At 39.4% G+C, this 21,538-nt stretch overlaps 1 protein-coding gene across 2 annotated transcripts; it reads left to right on the plus strand.

The window, feature by feature from the left end:
- The first annotated feature begins 11,036 nt into the window (after window positions 1–11,036).
- Window positions 11,037–17,223, plus strand: LOC136694250 (zinc finger protein 135-like). 2 transcript variants are annotated; one of them, XM_066667661.1, is made up of 2 exons: window positions 11,037–11,164; window positions 15,931–17,223. In XM_066667661.1, the coding sequence occupies exon 2, from the start codon at window positions 16,038–16,040 to the stop codon at window positions 17,145–17,147; it is 1,110 nt and encodes a 369-aa protein (XP_066523758.1). In that variant the 5' UTR covers window positions 11,037–11,164; window positions 15,931–16,037; the 3' UTR covers window positions 17,148–17,223. The 2 variants fall into 2 exon arrangements, with proteins under 2 accessions (XP_066523758.1, XP_066523759.1); XM_066667662.1 differs by lacking the exon at window positions 11,037–11,164 and adding an exon at window positions 11,812–11,908.
- Window positions 17,224–21,538: the final 4,315 nt, after the last annotated feature.

Below are 21,538 nucleotides of genomic sequence, written 5' to 3' on the forward strand. Positions count from 1 at the left end.
TTTTTGACTAAACCTCCCAGGCTGATAGTAAATCTCAGCTCCTTCCAGGCTGATTAGAAAACCAGTGTTTGTCTGACTAAACCTCCCAGGCTGATAGTAAAACTCAGCTTCTTCCAGGCTGATTAGAAAACCAGTGTTTGTCTGACTAAACCTCCCAGGCTGATAGTAAAACTCAGCTTCTTCCAGGCTGATTAGAAAACCAGTGTTTGTCTGACTAAACCTCCCAGGCTGATAGTAAAACTCAGCTTCTTCCAGGCTGATTAGAAAACCAGTGTTTGTCTGACTAAACCTCCCAGGCTGATTAGAAAACCAGTGATTGTTTGACTATACCTCCTAGGCTGATTAGAAAACCAGTGATTGTTTGACTATACCTCCTAGGCTGATTAGAAAACCAGTGATTGTTTGACTATACCTCCTAGGCTGATTAGAAAACCAGTGATTGTTTGACTAAACCTCAGAGGCTGATAGGAAAACTCAGCTCCTTCCAGGCTGATTAGAAAACCATTGGTTTTTTGACTAAACCTCCCTGGCTGATAGGAAAACTCAGCTCCTTCCAGGCTGATTAGAAAACCAGTGATTATTCCACTATAACTCCCAGGCTGATAGGAACATTCAGCTGCTCCCACGCTGATTAGAAAACCAGTGATTATTCCACTGTAACTCCCAGGCTGATAGAAACATTCAGCTGCTCCCAGGCTGATTAGAAAACCAGTGATTGTTTCATTATACCTCCCAGACTGATAAGAAAGCTCAGCTCCTTCCATGCTGATTAGAAAACCAGTGTTTGTCTGACTAAACCTCCCAGACTGATAGGAACATTCAGCTGCTCCCACGCTGATTAGAAAACCAGTGATTGTTTCATTATACCTCCCAGACTGATAAGAAAGCTCAGCTCCTTCCAGGCTGATCAGAAAACCAGTGATTGTTTGACTAAACCGCCAAGGCTGATAGGAAAACCCAGCTCCTTCCAGGCTGATTAGAAAACCATTGTTTGTTTGACTAAACCTCCCAGGCTGATAGGAAAACTCAGCTCCTTCCATGCTGATTAGAAAACCAGTGTTTGTCTGACTAAACCTCCCACACTGATCAGAAAACCAGTGATTTTTTTGACTAAACATCCCAGGCTGATAGGAAAATTTGGCTTCTTCCAGGCTGATTAGAAAACCAGTGATTATTCCACTATAACTCCCAGGCTGATAGGAAAACTCGGCTGCTCCTAGGCTGATTAGAAAACCAGAGATTGTTTGACTAAACCTCCGAGGCTGATAGGAAAACAGGGATTGTTTGACTAAACCGCCAAGGCTGATAGGAAAACCCAGCTCCTTCCAGGCTGATTAGAAAACCATTGTTTGTTTGACTAAACCTCCCAGGCTGATAGGAAAACTCGGCTGCTCCCAGGCTGATTAGAAAACCAGTGATTGTTTCATTATACCTCCTAGGCTGATTAGAAAACCAGTGATTGTTTGACTAAACCTCCGAGGCTGATAGGAAAACCAGTGATTGTTTGACTAAACCGCCAAGGCTGATAGGAAAACCCAGCTCCTTCCAGGCTGATTAGAAAACCATTGTTTGTTTGACGACTAAACCTCCGAGGCTGATAGGAAAACTCGGCTGCTCCCAGGCTGATTAGAAAACCAGTGATTGTTTGACTAAACCTCCGAGGCTGATAGGAAAACCAGTGATTGTTTGACTAAACCGCCAAGGCTGATAGGAAAACCCAGCTCCTTCCAGGCTGATTAGAAAACCATTGTTTGTTTGACTAAACCTCCCAGACTGATAGGAAAACTCGGCTCCTCCCAGACTGATCAGAAAACCAGTGATTTTTTTTACTAAACCTCCCAGACTGATAGGAAAACTCGACTGATAGGAAAAACCCAGCTCCTTCCAGGCTGATTAGAAAACCATTGTTTGTTTGACTAAACCTCCCAGGCTGATAGGAAAACTCAGCTCCTTCCATGCTGATTAGAAAACCAGTGTTTGTCTGACTAAACCTCCCAGACTGATAGGAAAACTCGGCTCCTCCCAGACTGATCAGAAAACCAGTGATTTTTTTTACTAAACCTCCCAGGCTGATTAGAAAACCAGTGATTGTTTCACCATACCTGCTAGGCTGATTAGAAAACCAGTGATTGCTTGACTAAACCTCCGAGGCTGATAGGAAAACTCAGCTCCTTCCAGGCTGATTAGAAAACCATTGGTTTTTTTACTAAACCTCTCAGGCTGATAGGAAAACTCAGCTCCTCCCAGACTGATTAGAAAACCAGTGATTATTCCACTATAACTCCCAGGCTCATAGGAACTTTCAGCTGCTCCCAGGCTGATTAGAAAACCAGTGATTGTTTCACTATACCTCCCAGGCTGATAGGAAAACTCAGCTCCTTCCAGGCTGATTAGAAAACCATTGGTTTTTTGACTAAACCTCCCAGGCTGATAGGAAAACTCGGCTCTTTCCAGGCTGATTAGAAAACCAGTGATTATTCCAGTGAACATCCCAGGCTGATAGGAAAATTCAGCTTCTTCCAGGCTGATCAGAAAATGAGTGCTAATGAATTATTTTCAGCCTCTGAGGTTTAGTGAACCAAAGATATCTCCTCCCAGTTTGAGTAGAAAGATTGAGTATTCATCAAAATTTCAAATCTTTTAATATTCAGGCTGATTAAAAAAAATCAAGGATGTGACAGTTTCTCATTCAGATGACACTACATTTTAAATTATGTATTTGAATCTGTAGTAATACATCCCTGTCTTACATATAACTTATGTTTGGATTATGATGAGACATTTATCCACTGACCTATAGAAGCACAAATGGGATTTCTAGGAGCAGCTTGCTACACAACTTAGAATACTTTTCTTTTACATGGGTCCTTACAAAGTTTATATAAATGTATAAGGATCCCAGTGCTGAAAGTACATTTGCCTTAAGCTAAGCTATGCTTTTTACTACATTCCACACTTTATTTTTACAGCTTTCACTAATTTCCCTCACTTTCAAGCTATGTCATCATGAAGAAGACGAGGTAAGATTGTGACATGCTGTACATATATATTAAACATTTTGCCTCTCAATATATCTTTGTAGCTTTTAACAGTTTGTGGTTCTGTGGTCCAATGTGTGTGATCTGCGGTTATAGGCAGAACTATCCAGAAAACCACTGCAGCACCCTCTCCTTCACTGCCTGTCCTTGCAAGAACTTGCCACCGCCACAAGAGTGCCAGCCCTTTCACCCTCCACTCTTCTTCAGCTCCCTCAGCCTCACCTGAACCCCCTCCATTGACTACCATAGCCACTGATGAAGCCTCAACATCCTCTGCTACTGGTCCCCAGGATATTGTCACCCCCATTTCTAGTCATGCCTCTCCTGTTGAGACCACATTTAAAGAGATAGAGGCCATCCTACCACTGGCGTTTGGCCATCGGAAAAAAAGGTATGTCATTTTCAAAGTCTTATGTTGAATACTCCACTGTAAAAATGCATATAGCTAATATTGTTGGTCCTTTGTAGATGGCTACTTAACTTTGAATAGACAGTTGTTAGTTAACCACACCTGACTGAAGCAGTGTACCTAAACTGTTGAATATTGTTTGTTTGAGATGAGGTGTGTTATACTTGTTCACTTACTTTCCCCTTTGAAAAGGAGCTTATGGCATAGACCAAACAATAAATGAATACATACATATACACACATATATGTATATATACACACACACACACACACACACACCTACCTACCTAGATGTTTGGGCTTGAGATCAAATACAAAACTGAGACAATAAAACAGACATTCAGCTTTTGTTCTATCAACTGCACCCAGTATACTATGGAGAAAATCATGTAAAAAAGACAACGACCCTATACACTCAATAAAAGACTTCAACAGGGGAAGAAGCTGGAAGGTTGAGACTGGCTAAGTGAAACACCAGACTTGAGCATGCTTTTCACTTCCTAAAGAGGAGACAAAAACACCCAAAACATACATATATATATATATGTAGCTGTAAATAGCAGGAGATAATAGATAAATGTTTAATATCTTGTTTCAAATTCATCTCAAAGCGAATATCTTTAGTTTATGGCAAAATCAAAAGAATGTGACTTGTCATTCCAAAGTTTTCAGAGGGGTTGATGTGAACTTAGACACTCCTTTTTGAGAATTTTTGTAGTCCATATAGGCACAGTCAAAATAAGATGACAGATGCCAGAATGACATATAAAATACCAGAATTTTCATGTGGTCTTCACATGATACATTTTTAATGTAATTTGTCAGAACAGTTAAATCACACAAAAACATAAGGATGTGGGCCAAATAAATCAATAAAACCAAGGCTAATATTTGTTGCTGACAGTCATTGTATCTCCATTGCATACCAAAAAGATCAGTGAAATCAGTGAACGTGTAAGCATATGGTGTCTTTTTTGACATGAATGTTAATCTCTGATAAGATATTCAGTGACAGTAGAGGAGCTGAAGAGGAGAGTGGGACCACCTAAAGGCATGTCCCTAGCATCATGTGTGGCATATCTTAGGATGGATAAAAACAAAAAATCCATACTCAAGGCAGAGCTGGCAGATGCAGGCATATGTCCAAGGCCTGTCACTACCATGGCATCCGTGTGCAGCAAGCTGACTGAGGGTACAGTAAAGTGAAGTAATTACTATATGTCTAGTGCAGTACAGTGCTAAGGTTGACATTTTAATTTAATCTTGTTAGGTATTTAAAAATTACAGTTCCAAGAGGGCTATCTAGGTTTAAATGGATTTGGTGACAACTTGAAACTGACTGAGTATTCTCTCAGGTAGGCACCTCCCCTCGTCTGTGTTTCACTGAATTAAGCCCACAAAACCTCCAGAAGGTTCAACAGTGAAATCCCCCTCCAAGCTAGCTTGACAGTCCTACCTTACCTTTAACCATCAACAACCGTAAATGCACACTGACCTCCCTGGTGACTAAGGCCATACCTAGCCCCACTGGCACATGCTCAGTGCCACCAGGTCCATGTGATCTTTACGTGCTACATCACCAACAATCACAACAGCACTTCTACATTGCATTTCCCCAACTAGTCTGTGCTCTCCTTATCCACAGCCACTAACTAGACAATTCAGCTGTTTCTGATAACTCCTTCACAGCTGCCCTTAGTTTCCGGCTCTGATGCTTGGCTACAAATCTTCACTGGTCTTACATGTGCCTGCCACCCACATTTCCTCACCTCAGCCACCAAGTCTGCGTACTTCAGCTTCTTCCTTTCAATGCATCATCTACTGCATCTGCAAATGAAATTGTCTGTTTACTTTCAGAATACAGCACCATGTCTGGCCGCAGTGTAGTTAACGCAATGCACTCTGGGACCTGTCCACTAGCAATTTCTAATCTCGTGCTTCACTCGATCTACCGATATTTATAGCCTGTGCACACTCGCGAACATGTTCCCTCTCACGCAGAAACCTAACCTCTTTATTACTACAAGCACTGGGCAATGTATTAACCTCTATGCACTTGCTCTTCAATAAACACGCTAATATTCTAAGCACCTGATTGTCTCCATGTATACTGACCCTGCAACAAACTAACCTTACAAGCCGATAGAACATGCTTCAGAATACCAACACCTGTACATAATCTACAACTAGGGTCTTTACCTACCCACTGTCCAAGATTTTGTGGCGTTGGAAGGATGTAACTTGCTCCAAGCAAAAAACTTGATTCAACTTGCCTACAGCTCTTGCCAAGTGATCTTCCGCTTCTCTAAATTCTCCCAGCGAAGCCACTGGCGTTATTTTGCTTGTTGGCATTGTTTGCACACTGTGCTTCCTCTTCCTGCTCGCAATTAAGACAGTCATCATTCGCAGGTGATGTGGCCTTACCAAGGCTTTCCACAAATCACCTGACCCAAGGCCTGCTCTTCCACATTGCACTTGATGCACCACATCTTGAACCTCACTTCATTTTGGTTGGCTAACCTCCATCTGCCCCTCTATTTCACCTAGTGGTGGAATATCTAGTGGAAGCTCTAGCTCTTCTGTTTTTTTTCATTATACACACCGTTGAAATGCTCCTCTAATTCCCTTTCCCACTTTTAAACTCCCAGATTTCTCCTTTTTTTTCTTTTCCTCAGGTTCTCTGTTCTTCTCAACACTGCCAGCCTACCCTTAAGTTCTTTTTGTAGAGCCTTAATACCCTATTTCCTCTTCCCCTACTCATTTCCACTGCCTTCTAAGAGCTCTTAACTCCTGAGATAGTTTATCTATTTCTATTTGCCTTCTTGACTTCACTGTCTTATGCAACCTACCAAACCTTGCCATTCCGTATTCATAAATAACTTTACCCAAACTATTCAATTTCTTCTCTGCTGATCCCTTCAAACCAGCCAATATACCTATTTAAATCGTCATTTATACACTTCCACCCTACCTTATCTACTGCAGCTGGTCATTTTACTTTTACAATTACAAATACAATAACCCTCCTAAGCAAATACAAACTAATTGTGTCAGTACATTTTTGCTTGTCCAAGTTTTCCTTTATAGTGGAAAATCATGACGCTGACACGTTAGTTGCTGCATGTTTAGTTATTTTATTATTTTAGAATTTTTTTATATATTTGGGATGATGCATTTGAGAAATGGAATATTATATACATTACATTCTTTTGTATCTTCATTTTAAGTTGTCCATTTAATTGTATTAACACATGACAAATCTGAGGGTCACCCTTTTTTAATAAATACTTATATTGTTAATATATAAAATGTTGCTTTATTTTCTATAATGTGCTTTTGTTTTGGTTAATATTATTCCCTCTTGTTTTTAAGAACAGCAACGAGAAAAAACCCTGTCCAAACAATACAGGCTATGGGTCATTTACTGGCAACTCATCTAACCCGTTTGCTGTTAGTTTGTATTTCAAAAATGCAAGTTATTCAAATATTGCATGTTATAAATACATGCCTGAAAATAGTTGTATACTCCATTTCCCATCTTAGTAATGTGTAGTTAATCTTAGTTTTACCCTCATGTTCTACATCTTCTGTAATACAATTCGAATATTAAATTTCTGTCAGTTAATTGACACTCTGTCAAAAGATATATCACAGACATTTTCTTAAATTGACTTCGTTATCAGCTGAATCTGTCTTATGAGATCATCAAAAGAAAAGCTGTTGCTAGATTTAGTTGAGAATTTGTTGATGCACAACTTTAATTCTGCAGAAAACTAATCTATGCTGTAGACACTGATGTGATATAGTGGACAGAAAATGGACAAAGTGTTACAGAAGAATTTACAATGCATTAAATGTGTAAAAATAGCATATTTGGTGTCACCCTCATATCCTAAATTTAATGTATTTAAAAATAGACTGTAGTTCACTTGATTCTCTTCAGACCTTCTTATCCCCATTTCACCTTGTTACTTAATGGTTAGGACTGACACGGAGCATGTTTGATTTGGGTGGTGGATCATTCTCAGCACTGGAGTGACACTGATGTGTGTTGCGCTGGTATGATTGGATAGTGGTGGTCCTGACCATTAAGTAACAGGGTGAAATGGGGATAAGAGGGTCTGCAGAGAATCAAGTGAACTACAGTCTAATTTTAGAATTACAAAGGGCTTCTGTATGGTCTGTGGAGCTGATAAAATGGACAATGAGTGTAAATACATGGTAGGTGTTCCTGATCCAGTGATAATTCAGTGTATATGAATTCATGCAAAATATTAAAAGGTGTGCTCCAACAGTTGTTTTTAAATAAACTGAATTGAGGACATGTGAGGGTCATACAGGATATGTTATTTTTACACATTTAATGGACAGTGACTGTAGAAACGGGTGTTAATGATATGGCTGATCAGTGTATGTTAAAGACTTTTATGTTGGGATGATGTAGGCTATTCATAGTAAAATTTATGTAATAGGTGTCATTTTTAAATTCATATTTTAATCCTCAATTTATTTATTCAAGGGAACTGATCAAAACAGCCAGTAAAGGAATAAAAGCAGAAGCCAACCTGTTCAACTTAGCCACACATGGGCTTGGGTTCTCACTCTTGGATGCCTTTGAAAATCTGTTCACTGCATGCGCTGATGCACAAATTGCAGCACTTCAAGGTAGGTTTTTTGAAGGTTTTTGCAAATGCTTTAATTATTTAATGCTTAATAATGATTTTTGTTTCAAATATGTGAAAAAAGCAAAGGTGTAGCATCACAGTAAAGGTGAGTAACATGACATGGGGTTTTTAATCTTAATGTTTTTTATTTGTTGCTGCTTGCACAATGTGTATACATATGTGTGCATACATGTATACAATGTGTTTTGATTTTCCTACCATGAAATCAAAGAACCAGGCATTACGTGCTGAATGAGGAAGCTGAACAGAAACAACTAATGTGGAATTGCGTGAGAGCTCAACAGCATGCACACTGTGAATATTTGAAATATTCTACAAAGTTCTTTATTCATACTGCAAAATGTTGCCCATTTCATGCTTTTGAAAATATTTTTAAATACCAAAATAAAAATTCCAGAGTGTCATAAATACCAAATGTCTTATTTATGCTGAGGTTAATTTGATTGTACTTGATTCATTTTTCCAGTACTGAAAATCTATCATTTTGTTTTGTAAATAATATGAAGAACTGTTATGTTTGCAACAATATTAATAAAGTTCATATAACTGCAATAAGTGGAATTATTTTTATTGCTGTATTTTCCATAGATAATTCACATTTATGTTTTTCTGCTATTAAGTGTATTCTTATGGAAAATGGAGTAGTTAACCCTCTGGGGTTGAAGAACGCGCCAGTGCATCAATGACCATTCGTGATGTTTCTATTAATATCTTAGCGATAGCACAGCGCAGAAATACAGTTCCAACACTCTGAATGTGCAGAAACCGCTCTTTCGATCGCATGTTTTCGCGACCGTACGCGATACTGTACATCCCGAGTTACGAGCCTATGTATAAGCTTTAGACACACCTCCTCTACCTCGCGCCATGTCTAACTGGTAGATTTGCTTGGTTTTAAGACTCTGAAAAAACTATTTCAATCAGCAAAACAATTCATCCACATGAGTAAAGGGATGTTTTCATAAGAAATATAAAGATTTTCTAAAATTGGATTTAAGTTTTTCAAGGTTATAAACAGATCATCTCTTCATAAAGTGCTCAATTTCCCCCCTGGGATCAATAAAGTATTTCTGATTCTGTCAGATGGGCCTCTCTTAACGAGAGCGCTGAGATGGTTTTGAACATTTTGATATACAACATGTGGGCAATATATTATAATACTAAGTACTTTAAAGATGAATTTCAGAAAATTGAGAAAATGTCTCCAAATGACTCCAAAGGGTTGAGGCTGTACATTTGGTTTCCTTGAGCTGAATTCGGTGCTTACCACTGACTCTTCTTTGAAAAGTAGTAATCTTAAACTTTGAATCAGGCCTGTGTGTGTAAATTGCACGATTCATGCTTTTCTTCAGTGAGTACGAGTGCATAGACTGTAGAGTTTTCTTTGCTTCATTGACTCTTTGCCGGTACTTATGAAGCCTTTGGATCTTTCTTTGTCTTTACTGCAGATAGTAAATCAGGTGTTTCACAGAATTCACTACTGTCACACCAATTGTACAGCTCTTCTATCATTTCTTTCACAGTTTTGCATGATGATATATTTTCTGCTGCATGGTCTAATAAACTTTCAGATGACTGACATCTCTCCTCTGGTGAACAATCCTGCATGACCATTTCTGAAACGCTAAGGCACACACACACACACATTTCTTTTAGGCTATTAGCAAGACATGTACACTGGTTTGTTTGCAAGTTTACAACTCCGAAACAGTGGCTGTGATGTACAATTAAATATGGTCCATCCCTCTCATAACTGTGTTGTTCAGATATCTATACCTCTTTCTTCACTAATATGCTTAGCCAATGCAATATGCTTGCACATATTTCCCCTTTCATGCCAGTAACATTCACACTGCATTGTCACTATCACTATCACTGCTTTTCCAATCAGCCTGGGAGGTTTAGTGAAACAATCACTGGCTTTCTAATCAGCCTGGGAGCAGCTGAATGTTCCTATCAGCCTGGGAGTTATAGTGGAATATTCACTGGCTTTCTAATCAGCCTGGGAGCAGCTGAATGTTCCTATCAGCCTGGGAGTTATAGTGGAATATTCACTGGCTTTCTAATCAGCCTGGAAGAAGCTGAGTTTTTCTATCAGTCTGGGAGGAATAATAAAACAATCACTGGTTTTCTAATCAGCCTGGGAGGTTTAGTGAAACAATCACTGGCAAGTCATTCCTATCAGTAAATCAACACATTTTACAAATTTTCCTCAATATAAGATCATCCTTAGTTTATTTACTTTGTCTTACTTTTTGAGGCTAGCACATATTCAATTTTAGACATGTGTAGGTTGATATATCAAGGCAAAATAAAATGCAATACCGTGACCCGTTTTAAAAAATCAAGTTTTCCCCTCTCGGTATTAAAAGAACACTGCATTAATACTTTAAGAATATTACAGTTTTTCCTGTGTGCATCTTGTGACTGTATTTGCTGGCTGTTTAGCTTCCTAGCTAACTTGCCATTAGATTCTAGCAAGCTTACTGCATGTTTCGGATAGCTTCAATCTAGTTACATCGCGAAAAATAACATCTTATATTGCAGATAGACTTAAGTGTGTGTAAGTACTGTAGCTGCACACTCACCGAAAAAAAAGCTTCAAACCAGTGGAAACGAGGCAGCAGTTAAAACGCAATAAAATTTTTGAATTCCAGCGCCGTTTCATGATAAAACGAATCTCATTGGCTGATGCCGAAGGCGGTGCATTTTACGTGAAGTTCTTATCTCATTGGTTGAAACTTAATGGGCGAGATGCAGCCTGGAAGTCCTCGTTCAGGGCAAACTTCTCCCTTGTGCATGGAGTTCCCGCGTTGTCTGAACCACGTGACTGAAAACAACCTATTGAAATGATCCTCTGGACTGAGGACGCTGTCTCTGTGGGCACTATCCAATAGGAGAGCAGCTGTTATGATTTTCCAGCCAATCGTGTGTGAGAGGGGGCGGGTGTTGTGGAGCGGAGCGTGTGTGTGAGGGAGAAGGCGGAGGAGAGCTGTGTGTCGGAGAGAAATCAAGACCTGTTTTTACTGAAGGTAAATATGTGTTTAAAATGTTTACACTCAGTTTATGCCGTGTTTTACTGAATATAAATGTGTTTAAGATATTTACACCCCGTTTATACCGTGTTTTTACTGAAGGTAAATGTGTTTAAGATATTTACACCCCGTTTATACCGTGTTTACATCACTACGGCTTAAAGACCATTTTCAGCCGAGCTCATCTCAACATCAGTCTTTTACTGGAGCCTCAAACTGAAATGAAATAATCTCTTCGTGTTTGGGAGTGTTTCACCTTTCACTTTCTGCTCTGTATTTTATAAAACTGAAGGCGTCTTGTCTGTCCCTAGGACGACACAGATGTATCTTACACTTATATAGTGCCTTCCTAGACACCCAAGGACGCTTTACAATCCACACTGCTCAGAACACTCAATCCACACACACACACACACACACACACTGGTGAGAAGCGGCAGCCAAATGCGCACAGCGTACTCTCGACCAGGAACAACCGTCCACCTGGAGGACTGCATCGGGCACTAGGGTTTAACCCAGGACACAGCGCCAATCCATATCTGGGCTCACACTCATTCACTCACACACCAGGACAGTTATTACAGAAGCCAATTCACCTACCCTCCATGTGTTTGGACTGTGGGAGGAAACCGCAGCCCCCGGAGGAAACCCACGCAGACACAGGGAGAACATGGAAACTCCACCCAGATGGGACTTGAACCCAAGATCCCAGCGCTGGGAGGCGAACGTGCTCACCACTAAGTACGTCTGCACAGCTTTGTTTTAGTTTACACGAAAGCAGGCAAAGTCACCGGATTATTACAACCAGGGCAGGGACGAGGGTGTTAATTATATTACGTGCAGTATGTTTTATTAGCCAGGCCTTTATATGAAATATAATGTCTGGAGGAATGCTCTGATTATTTATCGTGTGTGTGTATATATAACTTTTAGGGTTGATAAAACATGTGCTCGTTTTTAGTGAAGTTATAAAATATCACAGTTAAAAGGTAAACTAGATTCTGTCATGACCATGTGTTTTCTGGTGTAAATCAATCCCTTTAATTTAATACAGAGCTTCAGTTTGTAGTTTGGTAAGAACATAAAATAATAGGATTTCCATGATTATTAATTGTGGAGAAATGACAAACTGTTAAATTTATTATTAAAATTAATTTATTATTACTTAGTTAATTTATTATTCTTTTTTAATGTTGAATGGAAAGAAATCTGTCCGTATGTTAGTTGTCTTGTTAAAGAGAAGCCTGCGTGTGTATGGTTCAAGTAATTAAGTTCAGCAGCATAGTCGCATTGCAGATTTTACACTTCAGCCCCCATGCTGCTAACCTGCAATGTGTCCTCTTTTTTTTAAATTGTAAACTAAAAACCTAGATAATTTGTTGGGTGGTCTTGACATCTGTCCATGTATTCAGGCATGACGTGGCTTCAGCAAAAAACACCTAAAAACAAACAAACAAACTAAAAACTGGTTACTCACTTGTTTATTTCAATGAAACTCGCTCAGTCAAGTGAATATGTAGCACTAATTCACAAAATGCCTTTTTTAGACTTACCACACAAAATCTAAAACGTATCCAAAATAATCATTATTTGTATGATAAAGTTACACTTAAGTATTTAAGAATCTTGATTTTAATGGGGATAATGATGATTTACAAATGCCAATACTACAATACACAGAAGTGCATATACACGGGTGTGAAGAGAGCCATACAGAACGCATCTGGCAGAACCCTGACAGAGAGGCTAGATTAATGCACTGAAATTATCAGACTAAAACCTCTTTTTAACTCCTTTTCTGGTGTACAGTTAGAGACTATAGGTCATCTGTTGATGTGTGATAGTCTGTGATCGCCAGAATCAGTTTCCTATCACACAGCTGCAACTGTCCAGATGTTGTTTACTGGAGGAACACACTCAACCCAGTAGTGACATTGATGTATTTATAAATCTCATTAACACCACTGTGACTGATACATTTCTAACATTACCATAAAAACTACTGTGAGCATCACCACAAATCCACCTTCAACATGACCGTGAAAACCATTCTGAACACTACTACGAAACACCTTGAACACCAACATGATCACACTACTGTCAACACAGACATAAATATCATCATCAACACTGATATCAACCGCATCATGAACAACACTGTCAACACCACCTCCAACACTGTCTTGTAAGTGTCACTGCTCTGATGAGAATGGAGAACCCATGGTGGTTTCTTTCGACTGTGGACGAGGTAGAGTGATGAATTGTGCAGCAACAGATGGGTTACAGTGAGTAACAGCAAGACTACCTGCTGTAATGACAACACCACCTGGAGTTCATAGAGATTAAGGGAGGTCTAACAGTAGTTCTCAACATTACTTACTGAAAGAGAAAGTGACACATTAATACTCACATCACAAAGTTTATTAAAACTATTGTAGCACAAAATAAGGTAATTCTGAATAATTTGACTAGTGTCAAAGGAGGTTAACGCTGACCAGAGTCAAAGCTATAACACCCAATTAATACACAGTTGATAATTAAAGTGCTGCTTAATTAAAATATTCCCACCTTGCACCCAGTGATTCCAGGTAGGCTCTAGACCCACCGTGACCCTGAACTGGATAAGCACTTACAAATGATGGATGGATGAATTAATTAACATAATAGAAATATAAACGGTAATTATGTATTTGTAAAGTTTCTTTCATAAACTTTCTTTCATTTTGTAGTTTGATAACAGGCTGAAAACACCTGAGAAATATTTATAATAGTTATATATCATCATTTGTATAGATATGAACCTTTTTGGCTCAATTTCCCAAAAATAGCTAATTGCCAAATTTGAATGATTATTACTTTCTAAATACTTGAAATAAATTTAAATACTTGGGGTTTTGTGTAAAAGATCACTTTAAAGTAGAAAAATGTTGTTTTTGACCCTAAGATACTTTACATAAGCTTCCAATTAACTCCTAAATGCCAAAAACTAGATGCTCAGTTTTGTTTTTGTTTTTTTACTATAATTGACCCAAGACATCAACAGTGATCCACAGAAGCTGATTTTTGTCAAGTCTAAATAGAGGATAACATGGTATTTAAATTTATTTATTTATTTATTTATTTTTATTTTTTTTGGGAATCAATTTTTTTCGAAGAAATAATTTTCTTTTGTTTGTTTTATGAACTACTTCAAATATACTTTGCATAGTTTATGTTTGAGCTGTGAAAAGCCATTTTGGACATTACATTTATGCATTTGGCAGATGCTTTTATCCAAAGCGACTTACAAAAGAGGATCTAAATTCAAACTACAGCACAATTTATACAAATGACCTTACATTGAGTGCAATATGCCAGGAAGTAATACGTGCATTAAAGAAAGACATTCAGTCCAAGAGATGCTCTCGGAAGAGCTGGGTCTTCAAGGATTTCTTGAATGTGGAGAGGGTTTCTGTTGCTCTGATAATGTTTGGAAGCTCGTTCCACCAGCGTGGTACCAGAGGTGAGAATAGCCTCGACTGACCTGTACGGGGGGTTGGCCGTGTTAGTTGGCGCTCCTTTGAGGAACGGAGAGGGCAGACGGTAACATGGTTTTAAGAGTCTATTGAGGTAGATGGGAGCAGAGCCAGTGAATACTCTGAAGGCCATCATTAGTGATTTAAATTTGATGCAATAGTCAAGACGGGAGATTACTAACATCTGAACAAGTAGCTGAGTTAGGTATGGCCTAATCTTCCTTATGTTGAAAAGGGAGAAGCAGCATGATCGAGCTACAGTGGTAACATGATCTGCGAAGGTATTATTAGGTTCTAACAAGCAAAAATGTACTTATTGGGAATGTATGTATCTTTACACTTATATCGCCTTTCTAGACACCCAAGGACGCTTTACAATCCACACTGCTCAGAACACTCAATCCACACACACACACACACACTGGTGAGAAGCGGCAGCCAAACGTGCACAGTGTACTCTCGACCAGGAATGATCGTCCACCTGGAGGACTGCATCGGGCACTAGAGTTTAACCCAGGACAGAGCGCCAATCCATATCTGGGCTCACACATGCAGACATTCATTCACTGTATATGAATGTATATATTAGTCCTTTTTGAAAAACACATATTTAACCACTTTAAAGAATGATTCAAGTTAAGGGCATAGCCCTTCAGTTACATCAATGTACCCTTTTTCACATCAAAGAAAACTGTATAACATGTACATAATTTATGTAAAGTGATGGTTTACCTTTCTGTCTATTTGTAATGTGTTCCTTTTATGTAAAACTTAATCAATTGCTTTGCGATATTTGTATGAAATTTTAACAAAAATGCCCATGACTGCGAACGTAAGTACATTGATTTTTACTGATACTTAATAAAGATCTGAGTAATTTAATAACATTACTTTATTTGTACATTGTACAATGAATGTACAGTGTAATGCATCTACATTTAACACACACACACATACAATAGTGCACTGGAGCAGTGAAACCACTACCTGAGTTGTGGTCAGTCATACCCAGCACCCTGTGCATTTGAAGGTCAGGTGCCTTGCTCAAGGGAATTTCAGCTGTGGATGTTGAGAGAGGGAACGGTGTTCCTTTGCTTCCTGCTGGTCACGGGACTAGAACCAGCAACTTTCTAGACCCAAACCCGCTTCACTAACCATTAGGACACAGCTGTCTCAATCTGACCATTTAAGAACCAGGGGAGAGTGAATTTAATAATTTTATCATTCTGTTTCTTTTTTGTCTTCCAGGAAAAAAAAACCTCTTTGGATATTTTCTCTAGCTCCTGTTTCCCAAGACAGTTCCACGTTTTTTCCACAAGTTCATCAAGAAATATTTTCAAGAGGAATATAACACAATGTTGAGATCAGGAGGGATTAAATGTGAGGATATGGAGGACAGAAGCTCCAGTTCTCAGAAAACATCCTTGGATACTCCCCACACTCACACATCCAACAGGAAATCTCAGACAAGCGAACACAAATGGGAAACTCATGACTGCGCAGAATGTGGGAAGTGTTTTACTCAAGAGGGTAATCTTCAGAAACACCTGCGTATTCACACAGGAGAGAAACCGTATCACTGTTCAGAGTGTGGGAAGAGTTTTACTCAGAAGGGAAGTCTCCAAATACACCAGCGGATTCACACAGGAGAGAAACCCTATCACTGTTCAGAGTGTGGGAAGAGTTTTACTTACCAGGCTAGTCTGAAAACACACCAATTCATTCACACAGGAGAGAAACCTTATCACTGTTCAGAGTGTGGGAAGAATTTTAATGAACTGGGTCATCTCCAAAGACATCAGCACCTTCACACAGGAGAGAAACCATATCACTGTTCAGAGTGTGGAAGGAGTTTTACTTACAAGGCTAGTCTTAAAACACACCAGCGCATTCACACAGGAGAGAAACCGTATCACTGTTCAGAGTGTGGGAAGAGTTTTACTCAACTGGGTAGTCTCCAAAAACACCAGCGCATTCACACAGGAGAGAAACCATTTCACTGTTCGGAGTGTGGGAAGAGTTTTTCTCAAATAGGTTATCTCCAACTACACCAACGTATTCACACAGGAGAGAAACCGTATCACTGTTCTGAGTGTGGGAAGAGTTTTACTGATAAGAGTTCTTTCCGTTACCACCACCGCATTCACACAGGAGAGAAACCATATTACTGTTTAGAGTGTGGGAAAAGTTTTACTCAGCAGAGTAGTTTTCAAAAACACCAGCGCATTCACACAGGAGAGAAACCGTATCAGTGTTCAGACTGTGGAAAGAGTTTTACTGATCAGAGTTCTGTTCGTTACCACCAGCGCATTCACACTGGAGAGAAACCGTATCACTGTTCAGAATGTGGGAAGAGTTTTACTCAACAGTGTAATCTACAAAAACACCAGCACATTCACAAACGAGAAAAAAACTTATCAGTGCAGAATTTTCCTAAACAGAGGCATCTACGGACACATCACTGATGAAAAGAAGATGTAGCACTGAGTGAGGGACTATACTCAAACATTAATGTAAAGCTATGGAGTAAGATCACTCTTTTATGCGAGAACGCAAAAACGACACTAAATCGAGCAAGTCAGACTCAACAAGTGCAACATAATTAAAAAAAAAAAACCAAGCGAAAACAGCGACAGTGAGAGCAGAAAAACAAGCACTGTGCTCACTTCCTGTAGCTCCACACTCGTTTCACTGTTTTCAGTGTGCACTCCAGTTTTCTCCTTGCTTCTGAAATTTATGCTCACTTCTTAAGTCTGCTCACTTCCAGTGATGGCACCCTTGAATCTGAAAATGGTTTTCCATAGGCAAGGCTTGTGTGGGCTTGCTTTATGAGTGTTTAACACGAGAGAATTTTGTGTGCATGCCTTCAAGCTTCAGATTCAAGGGTGCCATAGGAGTGGGTTACCAGGTCTTGAATCTGTGATGTATTTCTTGTTAAATCTGAGAAGCGAGCACAGATCTCAGAAGCGAGGAAAAAACTGGAGTGCACACTGAAAACAGTGAAACGAGTGTGGAGCTACAGGAAATGAGCACAGTGCTTGTTTTTCTGCTCTCACTGTCGCTGTTTTCGCTTGGTTTTCTTGATTCTGTGCGCTCGTTGAGTCTGACTTGCTTGATTTAGTGCCGTTTTTGCGCTCTCGCATAAAAGACAGTGATCTCACGCCATATAAAGCTGAATTGTTTAATGTTTGGGGTTTGGAGATGTGTTACTGAACTTTGAGATATTTCTAAAGTGTAAATAATTCAAGATGCCACTGAGAGTGTGGAATTATTTATTTTTATTTATTAGTACTTTTTAAGTTGTGGTTTCAGAATTAAGTAAAGATCCTATTTTTTCCCACCTCATTCACTCCATTAAGAGACAACATAACTTAATTACAATATAAGTTCATCCCAAATGGTTAAACTAAAGATGATGAGATTGTTTAACTTTAACAAGTCACACAAAGATATGCAGCAGACAATTTCAACACCATTAAATTATCAGTAAATCACAAAGAAAGAGGATGTTGAAATTTGGGGCAGTTCACTCTTTATTTCAGTACAGCATCTACACTAAACCAGACTCTGTCCGGGGTTAGGCAGCACCACACACAGCCTGTCCCGTCCAACCCAGAGGAGCCTGAGAAGATCATCAAACAAACGGATGAGGAGGTGGTGCCTGTTGTTGTGGACCATGAGTACTGTGTTCAGTGTAACTGTGTAGTCATGGGCTGTAAACACTATGACGGTATACTACGGGAGTTTGAAGCCTTGAGAAACCAGCTACAAGTCCTCTGTTTAAAAGAACCTTATGGTTTGCAGCACATTGTGGGATCACCAGAGGACATTACCCTTTTTTTTTTTCCCCCTCCTCTCACTGGTGATAACTACAGCAACTTCTCTTTTTCTTTACTATTTTTGTCATAAATATGTACATGGGTATAGTGTGGAGTTGACAAACTCTCATGTTGTCACAGTCAGACCTTGTTGGAAGTGAGGAGGCAGCCAACCAACTCAAGGCTTTGTGACGCTCTGGAGCACAGCTGGGACAGTGTAGCTTCTGTTAGAGCTGAGGGAGGAGACAGTCCTGGCCGTCTACCCCCCATCATCACCATTCCTCCCTATTTCTGGGGCTGGACTGTATACCCTTGGAAGGGGAAAGATCAGCATAAGTGGAGCAATTAGTCTTATAGCGCGCAGGAACCATGGAACTGGGTTACCAGGACCTCAGCACACATCCAGACAGTTTTCCTAATTCCGATCGCCAAGCCTGCTTATCACTGTGGCTGGATAAGTGTGCAGTGCAAACACTGTAGACCAACTACATTGTTTATATACAGCTGCTGTTGTAAGAGCCTTCTCAGTCTTTAGAGCTTTGGATGTTTTAAGCTTTGTTTTACTGTAACTGCTATTGAAAAGCACCTTCTCAATGTTTAAGCATCACATATTATTTTGTTGCTGTCCCTTTGCTGCTGTATCAGTGTGAATTTCCCTGCTGTGGAACTAATAAATGAATCAGTCAACCAACTTTTACACCAGGTAAAACAAGAACAGCAAACAGTGCAGATAGTTGATATGCTCACGATTGATAGCTATTTAACAATAGTTCAGTAATGCTCTAAACTCAGTGTTCTGCTTAGCCACAAGAGCTAATTTATTTAGCTAGCTACCAGAGACTGCATCAGAAAGTATTCTTTAATATGCATGCAGATTTCTTACATTAGTGCATAAAATACCGTTTACAAATAGCCACTTAGAAATAGTGGATTTAATTCTTTTAGAGAACACTTGTGAAAAGCATTTAATATAAATATTCAGAGCCAGTTAAATTAAAATAATTTGGCTCATTTTTACATTTACATTTATGCATTTGGCAGATGCTTTTATCCAAAGCGACTTACAAAAGAGGATCTAACATTCAAACTACAGCACAAATTATACAAAATACCGTACATTGGGTGCAATATGCCAGGAAGTAATAAGTGCATTAAAGAAAGACTTTCAGAGCAAGAGATACTCCAGAGATGAGAATAGCCTCGACTGACCTGTACGGGGGTTGGTCGTGTTAGTTGGCGCTCCTTTGAGGAACGGAGAGGGCGGGTGCTAACGTATGGTTTTAAGAGTCTATTGAGGGAGATGGGAGCAGAGTCAGTGAATACTCTGAAGGCCATCATTAGTGATTTAAATTTGATGCGAGCAGCTAAGGGTAGCCAATGCAGCTCAACTAATAGGGGCGTGACGTGCTCTTTTTCGTTGGTTGAAAACCAGGCGTGCTGCAGCGTTCTGGATCATCTGTAGTGGTCTCACAGCACAGGCCGGAAGACCTGTCAGGAGTGCGTTGCAATAGTCTGTTTATATATTGTGTTTTTGTTTATAGCAGACTCACTCAGGTAATATCACAGTATCTTGGGCACAAACATTATAATAAGATGTATCTTGCTCTAAAGGTTCCCATCCTATTATCAGATGACGGCATCTTATTATCAGTATGGGCTACAGGGCCAGAGGATCATCTGCCTCATATTTGATAGAGGATGTATTTAGCAGGTCCACGGTAAGTACACAGCTATCACTGTAGATTTCATCCTACATCCATCACAGTATAAAAGGGATGTTCTTATATACACCATTTGAACAGAACTAAACATAAAAAGCTGACCTAGTGATACTGCCTATGTGCTGATTGAGTGATAAATCCGGGTCAATTAAAACACCAAGATTTTTTTGCTGCTGAACCAGGTTTAACTGGAAAATCAAGATTTAAAATTAAATCTGATAATGTATTTCTGTCCACTTTTGGACCCAGAGGCAGAACTTCTGTTTTATTACTGTTTAGAAGGAGGAAGTTATGCAACATCCAGCCTTTCAATCTTTTACACAGTCCTCTATTTTCTTTAATCTGTGTTTGTCATGGGGCTCGGCTGAAATATACATTTGTAGTTGGAATAGTATGCACACGTTGCGGTGGCATAAGCACTACATAGCGGAGTCAATGATAATTAATTATTATTTTATTAATAATTAATGATTTAATTCATTTTGCTAAGCTCCATGTTTGGGAGCCATTAACTAATATGTAGTGTCTTTACCTGTCTTAATTTCAGCTTAGACAAGAAAGCCATATTCACATATTATACAGCAGAATTAACTATTATTAATGAATTATGCTCATTGACCCGCCATGAGTTCTTGACTCTGAAATGGAATCTGAACTAGAAATTATAATTCCATACAAGAACGGTGCACACACAAACAAATAACCAAGGATTGGTTTTATCACACAAGTGGTTTATTAATTGTAATATCAAATAATGAATATTGATTAGACATTCATATAATAAGATGGATTACAGCGATATATGAGGGAACAGGGAGATTAATATATGAGGGAATTTCTCTATGATAATTATCCTAAGTTCTAAGAAATGTTATTGTTTATCCCAGCAAACGTTCAGTGCCAAGCCATGAGAGACATGAGACCATGTGACCTTACGTATCCGGAGATGGACAGGGAGCATGTCGCTGACGTTGCCTTCCGGCACGACTTCCTGGAGAATTGAAGACGCAGGCCTTGTAGGTCGCAGCCGCGGGCGTTCCTTTTCTCCCGAGGCTTTCAGACGCAGCCGTTGGAGCTGGTGGCATTCTGTAGAGACATGTCCATGAAGGTCTCTCCTGGGCAGGTTTCCTCATCTCAGAAGGTCATTCTGAGGGTGCATGCAGCCGTCCTCTTCGTGGCGTTGTTGTCCTTTTGAGGGTCAGAAGTCTAAGGTTTCCTTCAGGCTCTGGGTGTGGCGTAGAAATTTAGCTAGGGTTAAACTATAGCTTTTCTTAATCTGTAGCTTCTGTCTGGACCACGCTTTAAAGGCCCAAGACT

Source organism: Hoplias malabaricus, chromosome 4, assembly GCF_029633855.1.
Source record: "Hoplias malabaricus isolate fHopMal1 chromosome 4, fHopMal1.hap1, whole genome shotgun sequence".
Taxonomy (NCBI): Eukaryota; Metazoa; Chordata; class Actinopteri; order Characiformes; family Erythrinidae; genus Hoplias; species Hoplias malabaricus.